This window comes from Vicia villosa, linkage group LG2, assembly GCF_029867415.1.
Source record: "Vicia villosa cultivar HV-30 ecotype Madison, WI linkage group LG2, Vvil1.0, whole genome shotgun sequence".
Taxonomy (NCBI): Eukaryota; Viridiplantae; Streptophyta; class Magnoliopsida; order Fabales; family Fabaceae; genus Vicia; species Vicia villosa.
The window spans coordinates 130728977-130739722 of NC_081181.1; the positions used below are offsets into that span (position 1 = coordinate 130728977).

Sequence of the window (10746 nt, forward strand, 5' to 3'; positions counted from 1 at the left end):
AATGTCTGCACCGTCGTGATTCATCCAATTGAGGGGGAGTTCTGAGCTTATCACATCACTCTTACCTACGCACCCTAACAAAGATTAAACAACATGTTAGTTTATGAACATAGTTAAGAAAACCCAAAACAGAAGAAAAAGTATAATCCAATAATAACCAAAACTGGAACTTTGATTTTAGCACCAGCCCACGGACCTCCAGAATCCATGAACAAAACCTAACACAATAAACAGGACAAAAAATCACGATGGATAACAATGAATACCAAATCAAAATCTGTATGAAATTTGAGACAATTTTGACATACGTATACTCATGAATTCTTATGGATTGCCCACAAATAAAAAACAATTCAAATTTGAAATCAATAAATTACCTGAAAAACGTAAACCATTGATGAGAATAAATGCAAATCGGATGATTGTGGCAATCAAAAACATGGACGGATTCATGAATTAGGTTTTGTGAATTTGAATTTTAGGAATAGGTGAGAAATCGAGTTTGGTAGATCAAATTCGAATTTTGTGGGTGTAGATCAGTTCATATCAGAAAAGGGAGTGAGAAAGGTGATGAAATGTATCTTTGGTTTATAGTATAAAGAGAGGGAGTGAGAAAGGTGATGAAATGTATCTTTGGTTTATAGTATAAAGAGAGGGAGTGAGAAAGGTGATGAAATGTATCTTTGGTTTATAGCCATATTTGATATTTCTATCACGTGAGCTTTTCGTTAAACCAAACAGATGTAAGTTCGAGTGCACAGTCGCCGCTCACCCATCTACTCCGTTGCGGGGTAAAGTTTTCCGACCACCATGCTTCTTTGTCTTATAATGATACAGGGTTGAAGCAAATCTTTCTAGAAATGAGAGAGAGAGGAAGTTATGGAGATAGAGAGAAGGTGGGGGTTTCTGTCAGGGTTAGCAGGACGTTGTTGTTGTCTTGGTTGGAGCTGTTGTCTCACGGTGGTGGGAAGTTTTAGATTGTGGAAAGATATGAGGAGAAGGGTGGTGAACGTGGTTTTGATGTGGATGTGATTTGGAGAGGGAGAAGAGGCGAAACGACTTGTATCTTCCTCTTCCCCAAATCAATTTTTGCGAAGGTGGTTTTGGTTGTTTCCAAGGCACAAAATGGATTTGTGATTTTGCATGGCTCAATATGAAATTGGAAGTTAAAGAATCAGCCAATAATAATAATAATTGATTCTTTCGGATTTCCAAAACTGAATAATCATACAAATAAATATAACTAAAAAATATATAAAAAAACTTAAAATAGAAAGAAGTAATTAGAAATTACTATAAATAGAATTGAAAGAAATGGTTAGAAAACATAAGCGAGTGACACTTGGCAAACTTGCCAAAGTACTCCTTTTGTTTATTATATTAAATGATATATATATATATATATATATATATATATATATATATATATATATATATATATATATATATATATATATATATATATATATATATATATATATATATATATATATATATATATATACATATATATATATATATACATATATATATATATACATATATATATATATACATATATATATATATATATATATATATATATACATATATATATATATATATATATATATATATATATATATATATATATATATATTATATAAAATAAATGATTTTGATTAACTGTGAAGATTATATTTGTAGTATTTTAATTAATTATATATAAATAATTGAGATTATTTATTATTAAAATGCTTCTCATTTAATATGTTATTCATTTTTACATTTATATATCATATTAATTTAGTGATAGATTTAAGTGAAAAATTATGAAGTGTTTTATATAATTTAATTATATAATTAATTTCGGTACTCAATAAATAATTAATTAAATCCATAAATAATTGATTTACTGAAACTATATTTATAAGATTAGATTTAATTGTACGATGGAATTAGAAATAATAGATATTTGACAAAATCTAAGAAAAATCAATAATCCAAGAGTAAATTGAGTGTATTGGTTTCTAATTAATTCGACCCCCTTCCTAATTTTCTTTTAGATTGCCAATTCATTCTCACCGTTTCTTTCTAATTCAATTTCTTTCACTGCATCACTCAATACCATATAAACTCATCCCACTTTGAGTCATCGGCTCATACTACCGCGTTTTGAACCACCTAGCATTTCAATCTGCAATCGCGTGTCAGGATTTCCCTTAAATCTTCAATCGTCAACATTCTTAGGTATTTTTGAATTCCGTGATTCATTGATTTAATGGAATTAATTTTGTGCACCAAATATTATATGTAAGATATATCCTTTTCATGGGATTGATTTATGATGGCTTAATTTTTCTTTCAGTTAACAAATGATCAGTTCTAGATATAGAAGAGAACAAATTCGGTAAAGTGGTGCAAGGATAACTGAATTAAAGCATGGGATTCAAGATCTTTAACTTTTTAAAGCTCTCTATGAAAATGCTGATGGTGATATTATTGCTGATATTTCTGACAAATAACAGCCACTCTGTAGCTCACTCTTTTCCTTCATCCGAGACTACGATGCACACTAATAATTGGGCTGTTTTAGTCTGCACCTCTCGGTTTTGGTAATTAAGTTTTATTCTGTTTTATTCATGGAATATAGAGGGAATTTTAATTATTGAAGGTTTTGGTTTATGTCTCATAAACCAAAACATTTACAACATGGTTAGTTTACTAAATGTGTTGTTTCCACATTTCAGGTTTAATTATCGACATATGGCCAATACTTTATCATTGTATAGGTAATAATACAAGTTTAGCCTTATTTTGAGTTTTTGAAATTATGCTTGATATTGATTTATTGTTCACTAGATTATTATATTATACTATATTTCACATTCAGGACTGTTAAGCGGCTAGGAATACCTGATGAGAGGATTATACTCATGCTAGCAGATGACATGGCATGCAATGCGAGAAACAAGTACCCTGCCCAAGTTGTTAATAATGAAAACCATAAACTTAACCTGTATGGGGATAATGTGGAGGTAAGTTTCTAGGTATGCATTTTGTCTAAACTTAGTTGTTTTAGTGCTCTTGATATGTAATATCTTTTAGAGGATGGTTTTTGACTGCAATTCCTCAGGTAGATTATCGTGGCTATGAAGTAAATGTGGAAAACTTTATGCGGGTGCTAACTGGTCGTCATGAGACCGCTGTTCCGAGGTCCAAACGACTGCTTAGTGATGAAGGAAGTCATATTCTTTTGTACATGACAGGGCATGGAGGTGATGAGTTTTTGAAGTTTCAGGACTCAGAAGAGCTTCAAAGCCACGATTTAGCTGATGTTGTGAAGCAAATGAAAGAGAAACTCAGGTACACATTTCTTATTCAATTGAATTGTGAAAGGAAAGTGAGAAAGCAATAAGAGAATTGTGTGTAAATCTGTAAAATGCAGAGATGGACACTCACGGGACACAAACCAGTAAATAATATCCAAAATATAAGAAATTGTGACCTTAATAAATAATTAACACTTGATTAGTGTTACACCACTCAACAACTTTTTACCGGATTCATATTTGAAAAATTTACCTCTGGGTTGAATGTTTATATCATATAGATAATCTTGGTATCTTTTTAGGTAAATCTAAAATTACTGGATGTTATTGAGGTGCATCAAGAATAACATCTCAAGTGCTTTCATTAAATGACATTAAACTAGATGCATTTCAAAGACAAGAAATGATTTTAGATTTCTGTTAAAATTTATGAAGATGATCTAAGTGGTAAAAAATTTAAAATTGAACGAAGAATATTTTAAAATGTTTATGATAAAAATTTGCATAGTGCCAAAAATCTGCAATTTGAAAATTGCAGAGTACCCAAAATATCTCAATAGGGAATTGCAGAGTGCCCAAAATCTGCTATTTGAAATAGCAGTTGGCGTTGCATGCTAATAGAGGAAGTTACAAAATGATTGAAACAAGTCAGCATGTATTAAAAAAAAGTATGCTGTAATGTAACAAATAAAGCTAAGTTGCAGGCAATAAGTCAAAGAACTAATCTTTCCCCCTTATAATGTAAATTGTTAGGTTTAAGGAGCTGCTGATAATGGTGGACACCTGCCAAGCCTCTACCCTGTTTTCACAGGTCTGATTATGCTACTACCTGTTGGTATATGTTAATGTTGTTAGAAAACTCACATGTCTCAAGCATAGATCTGGGGTATTCATTTTCATAAAATGAACACTACCATTCTTAGAATTGGTTTTGCCCGTGTTTAAATGCAGCCGATGTGTTTCTCATTAGATGGTTTTTATTGATTGATGTCCTATGGGGTTGTTATACAATTTGTTTGGGGCTATAAGCAAGTCCATTATCAAATATTTACCTTCTGCATAAATGATGGTTACTTTGCTTTTAGTCATGAGCATACTCATATCAATTAGATAGTCACATCAAAGGGAAATTTATAAATATCCTACACCATGTGTTATAGTTTTGGCTTTATCTTCTTAACTATAAATATATACCTGTAGAACTCATTATATACTATATTTTCCTTTGTCACTAGCCATGTTGTTTCATAATTGTTCTCCTGAAATTTATAATTGCTTACAGGGCAATAGCAAGGTATTTTTCGTCTTGCTGATTATTCTTCCCTAAGTTTTGTTGCTTATGGGGCTCTTCGTTTTTCTTATATTGACAGCTTCATTCACCAGGCGTTTTGGCAATTGGAAGTAGTATGAAAGGACAAAACTCATATTCACATCACTTGGACTCAGATGTATGTAAAAACATAATAGTTATTGTGGTTATAGAAATATAGTGATAGATTTAGTAAAGTTATGGGTTTTAGATATAAAAAGGAAAGAAATAATACGTTTGAATATTGTTGATAATTGTTTGATAGTAACTTGATATTTTATAATATTCTAACGCTCCCCTAAAGCCAAAGCTTATTAAACTTTAGGTTGTTTAAAAATATACCCTTAAAAAGAGAAAACAACCAGGGCAATGACCTCAGTTACATGATTCAAAGAAAACTTCTTCTAGCGACCCAAAAAAATAAGAACCCTAATTTGGTAACAACAGATAAAGGCCAAAATAGACAAGCTTAACCATTAAGTAAAATAAAACATGCTTTACAATAAGAAAAACCTAACTGCAACGATATTAGGCTCATTTGGTTTGGTGAAATCCAAATTTGAAGGCGTGGCTACTTCAAAGAAAAAATGTTTTAGGTTAATGCTCACTCTAGCAACTCAAACCTTAATCTGGAACGTGGCTAAAATCAGGTGTATCTTTGAGATATTTCAAGATCCTTTTAACATAAGCCCAATGAGACTGCAAATATGATGTGTTGCAAATTGGCACATCTTGTTCATAGGATAGCCAATTTCTGGTGTGGCGACTGTGACATACTTCAGAGAAGATTTACAATTGACTGGTATATGGCAGGGTCTTCAAAATAACCAGACCTACATTTAGAAAGTTTGAGCTTCCCTGGAAGAGGTGTAGCCTTTTGCACTGGCCGGGACATTTCAGCCTTCGGCAGTATGTCTCTTGAATATTTGGGTTGAGACAGAATTATAGACCCAGATGAGGTGTGCTTTACTTAAATTCCGTGAATGTAATCCAACTCTCCCAGAGGATGCTTTAAGAGCGAAAACTTGGAAATCAATGTTTGTACTAGATGCGTGGAGCTTCCTTTGTGATTATATCTTCGTCCATATAAATTAAAGTATAGATTCATTAGCCATATTTGTTATGCACCTGTAGGAGGGATCACATTTACTCTGCGGAAAAAGTTGATTAAGATTTCTGTTATGACATGTATGCTCCAGCTTGAGAGAGTGTTAGGCAATGTTACTATTCCTTAGCTGTAAAGCATCCCTGATTCATGCTAACTAGGATTAGAATCAAATAATATGAGCAACTAAATTTGTCTTTAGAGGTATCTCTCATGTTCTCTCCGATACCTGAATAATAATATGAACAACTAAAATTGTTGCTTTTGTATATAACACAGGTGGGTGTTTCAGTTGTTGACCGTTTTACATTCTACACTCTTGCGTTCTTTGAGAGGCTGAATATATATGACAATGCTTCATTGAGCAGGTACATGTAAAATATTTATAAGCTGCTTCAAGTTTAGTATTTTATCCTTATTTTTAAGTATCTATAAAGTATGTTCCTCTTTTGCATGTTCTTGCGGTATGTTTCTTTGGCTTTTAACAGAGCTATTGCTTGTTCATATTTTATATCCGTTATATGCACAAAACCATTACTCTCGCTTATTTATTAAGAAAGTTTATAGTCAAGACTCAAGAGCAGCTGGAGTACACAGTAATAGTTTTTGAAGTTATATCTGCAGTATATCAAGCAATGGAGCATCACTCTTTTGAAGGCTTAATTGTTTAATCTTGCATTTTTGTTCTTTCTTTGCAGTCTTTTCAACTCATATAACCCAAATTTGTTGATGTCAACTGCATATTATCGAATGGACCTGTATCAACGACAGTTAGAGAAGGTAATAAAGTTATGCACATGCTTTGAATCTTTTGCCCTTTTCATCAGATGCTATGTTTTTGTGCCATGTCAAGATTAATATCTGATGTACATTTATTAAATGATATTAATATTGATGTATGCCAATCTTTCAATCTAACAATAAGTTATAAAATATAGGTAGTGTGACGCTGGGTATGTTTCGAGCTCAAATTTTATTTTAATTGGATTAATATAACTATTGATTAATGTAATATCTGCAGCTTGGATGCTTTGTTTGATTAAATTGATGATTCTTCCATCACTTCTTTTTAGGTACCTGTGACAAACTTTTTTGGCTCTGTAATGAAAACAATACACACTAACTCAGCCTACAGGTCTCGGTCGAATAAAAATTTTGGTGGAGCTAAAATTAAAATGTCTTTGGATCAATCCACCTCAGACAGTGGCAGAAGAATTTTGAGAAACTCCGATGATGAGGGCCAATTTAATAAATTAAGCACAGAGGTGAATTGAACATATTCCCCAATAGAATTAGTTTACTCAATTTCATCATAAGCTGTTACTCACGGAGACTGGATTTACTGTGCAGGAACGTTTCGACGGTGTTGGACAGCTGTGGAATACTATTCTCAACAAAGTGAATACTTTTGAAAGCATTGACGATGTTGTTTGCTATGGCCTTGTTTCAATGCTTCCTCTGTTAGTAGTTTCAACGTGGCTATCTTCATAGATGACTACAGCAATACTCTTGTAGATCTTCATTCTGTTAGCCCTTGCTTTTCCCATGGCGGTGGAGCAGAGTTCCGCAGTTATAGTAACACAGATCCTTGATGGTTATTTTGATTTTTATTGTTGTATAAACTTTAGTAGGTAACTCAATATCAGTAGCTAGATGGTGTGTATGCTATTCAAAGTAAATTTTATTTGTAATGTATGCAGGACTCATCGTCTTTTCTAGGAGTTGTATGGATTAAAATTTATGAAAAATTGCTAGCTGGTATTTAACACACATTGCTAGAAGCTTTTGTATTTTTAGCTTTTTAAAAAATTAACTTAAAAAAATAAAAATGCTTGTATGTTTTGGTCATTAAATGTGCTCTAAGAGGGCATTCTTAAGAATGTTATAATTCTGGAAGTATTTTTAAAGGCCAATAAAATATCTTAAGTGAGTGAGCTTATTGATGATGATAAATGAGCAAAACAAATTTAGTCACAAGCATCATCGCATATAAGCTTTTGAAAAAGCTGATCAAGTTTTAATTTTAAGAGTAAAAATAAGTAAGTTAAAATTCAAACATCAACGTTAAAAAAGACTAATTGAGGTCCTAAGGCAAAGCGCACACATATTCAAAAAAGTTTTAAAAATATTCATCTATTTTAAATTTTTTATAAAACTAATCGATTTTGAATGATTAGGAAGACGAAATTCTATCTAATCAATTTGAGTTGGCATCTAATCGATTAAAGATAGAGCTCACCTGTCCATAAATTATTTTCTTTTTGAGTCAATTCTTTTCCAATATAAAGAACTTTTGTGCTTGTGGATCTATGATTGCAGTTACAACTATCCGCTAGTCAAATGTTCATGATGATTTTGATGATGACAACACTATATTACATAGTTTTTTTCCATAAGGAAGAAGTAATGATAAAATATATTCTATCAAGTTCAAGATATTTTGTTTGAGAGATGATTCGATGTCGCACACGGGTAAAAAGCGAGCAATTAAGATGTAGTAAAACGGAAGCGACACTCGAGTCGTATCACAAGGACTCTTGATTATTTTAACCAACTGATTGAAACAAAGGAGGGTTTAGGTTTTTGATTATGATCAAAATAATTTGATTACGAATAAGATTAACAAGTTGATCTACTGTTTCTGCTTCCAACTTATCATCAATTATTATAATCCCAAAATCCCAAGCGAATTCTATTCCTTTTTTATTACAACAACAATCAACAAGCGCAATTGATACTGTATGATATATGCTTAATTTCTGAATTAAGCAAACAGATAAGGCATACGGGAATTAAACAAACGCAACTTAATCAAACACGGATTAACAAAAAAGCTACGCTAACACGATTACGGTAAAGAACATACATCAATCGAAATAAATCAATTTTATTATGTAAGCAACAATTAGATTAAGCAAACGATAGCAATCGAATTAAGCAATCAAATTCATAGACATAATGATAATGGAAAATAAATTTAAATTGAATTGAAAATTATGAAAACCTCCAAATATCGGTGGAAACTCGAAAAACAGATCAACCTTAGGTCATTAGTTCTCCATAGAATTCGTAAGCTGTATTTCTAATTTCGTAAGTACTAAATGAATAATCTAATGCTGCAAAATTTGATTAAATAATAATACAAGAGACATCGGGCCCTGATAGCATCTGACCCAAAAAAAACATAAAAATCGGCCCTGAACTAATTAATTTGGTAAGTCTGGTGCGACAAAACAGTAATTGACTCTTTTCCACTTCGAATTAGCTTTTGACTTCAACACGAAACTGATAGCTTATCCTCTCAGATTTCCAACGCATATTAGAACTCGTCAAACAGAATCACATTGCTCAAGTTATTGTGAATACAAGATCACACTCTAATGTTTTTGATTTATGGCAAACTCAAATGAGCATCCAAACAACAAGGAGGAATCAGCATCCAAACAACAAGGAGGAATCGGAAAAGCAAAGCACTTAATCACTCATGAAAGCACAGGATGATCTACTATGCATAAAGGTTGACTCAACACAAGCTAAACAAAAAGAATGCAGAAAAACAGCAGTTAGGTCGACCTACCATCAACCCAGGTCGACCTAAAATGGAGAAAAATTCATATACTCCTGCTAGGTCGACCCACACATCATTTAGGTCGACCTAAATTGATGAACTTTACATACCAGCCTGCTAGGTCGACCTACACATCAACTAGGTCGACCTAATCTGTGAAAATGTCCCCAGAATGCATCAGAAGAGGATTCTGGTCGACCTACTCCTTCAACAGGTCGACCTAACTGGGAGCAAAATTCTGCAAGCTCTGTTAGGTCGACCTAAGCACTACAAGTGGTCGACCTAACTGATCAAGAAAGTTCAAAAATCAGTTTTTCTTGGTTCTAACTGTTATGCAATCATATATATTGTGCAAGGGTAATTATTCAAGCAACACCAACGACTGAAAGATACACAAACGCTTCTCATCTTCGTTCTTCATCATCTCCAACACAATTACACATAATCATTCTTGCGTTGCGGGTTAGTGATGAGTTCGATAACGTCCATGGAACGGAATTGAAGATTCCTAGTGGGTGAAGGTTTGTGGGGTTTGTTGGTGAATAAAATCTGCGGGTTTTGTCCTCCACGACGGGTGGTTCTTGGGGGTTTTTATCAAGAGGCGTTCATTGAGGATTCGGCTGAGTGTAACGATTGAGGAACGGGGAGTTCAAGGAATCAAGACACTGCAGAAGGGAATCAAAGTGAAGCTCTTGGATAACCTTGATCTGGCTCAAGATTAAGGGGGAAGAAGATTCAAAGGATCGACATAATTGGTTTATCGTTTATCGCTTTGTTATCTTCTTTGTATATATTACTTTCAACATTAATGAAAGATTACCCAATTTCAATTTGGAATTGGGGGCAGACGTAGTCGTAGCGAGGACGATCGACGAACTTCCTAAACAAATATCGTGTTCTTATCGCTTTTATCTTTTCGGTTACATTCTGTTCATTATTGGTATAATTGCTGAATTGATTAATGATTCAAGTGTTAAAATTGTGAATCAAAAGTTCTGCATAAACATCACAATTCACCACATCTTGAATTAGCATCAATTTGAATATTGTCACCAAGTGTTTGTCTATTTGCTTAATCCACCTTACTGCATTGTAAATCAAAGTTTGTCAATCTAGAAGTTAATTGATATTCAGTTGTGACACGTATTGATTCGATAGCATATCTCTTTATCTGTGATTTCGAATATTTTGTGGTTTTGTAACACATATAACTCTTTGCAATAGCGGTCCGGAATAGACGCAAGTCGATTCAGAACCGCTTTCGCTATAGTCTGTAATAATCCCGGAAAAACTGTGTAGGATCTATTCACCCCCCCTCTAGATCCTTAGGCCAGCGTCTAACAAGTGGCATCAAGAGCTCTGGTTTATTCCGTGCTACGTGAAACACTTATTGGAAAGATGGCTTCCGGACCTAAAGGGGCTCATAATAGAGCTCCAGTTTTCAACGGCGAAA

General features: G+C 33.1%; 1 protein-coding gene across 1 annotated transcript; it reads left to right on the forward strand.

The window, feature by feature from the left end:
* The first annotated feature begins 1994 nt into the window (after window positions 1-1994).
* On the forward strand, window positions 1995-7495 carry LOC131652113 (uncharacterized). The gene is made up of 11 exons (XM_058921889.1): window positions 1995-2229; window positions 2348-2594; window positions 2730-2771; window positions 2873-3017; window positions 3116-3345; window positions 4065-4122; window positions 4682-4759; window positions 6005-6093; window positions 6424-6505; window positions 6799-6990; window positions 7076-7495. Exons 2-11 carry the CDS (start codon window positions 2422-2424, stop codon window positions 7214-7216), a joined length of 1230 nt encoding a protein of 409 aa, XP_058777872.1. The 5' UTR covers window positions 1995-2229; window positions 2348-2421; the 3' UTR covers window positions 7217-7495.
* Window positions 7496-10746: the final 3251 nt, after the last annotated feature.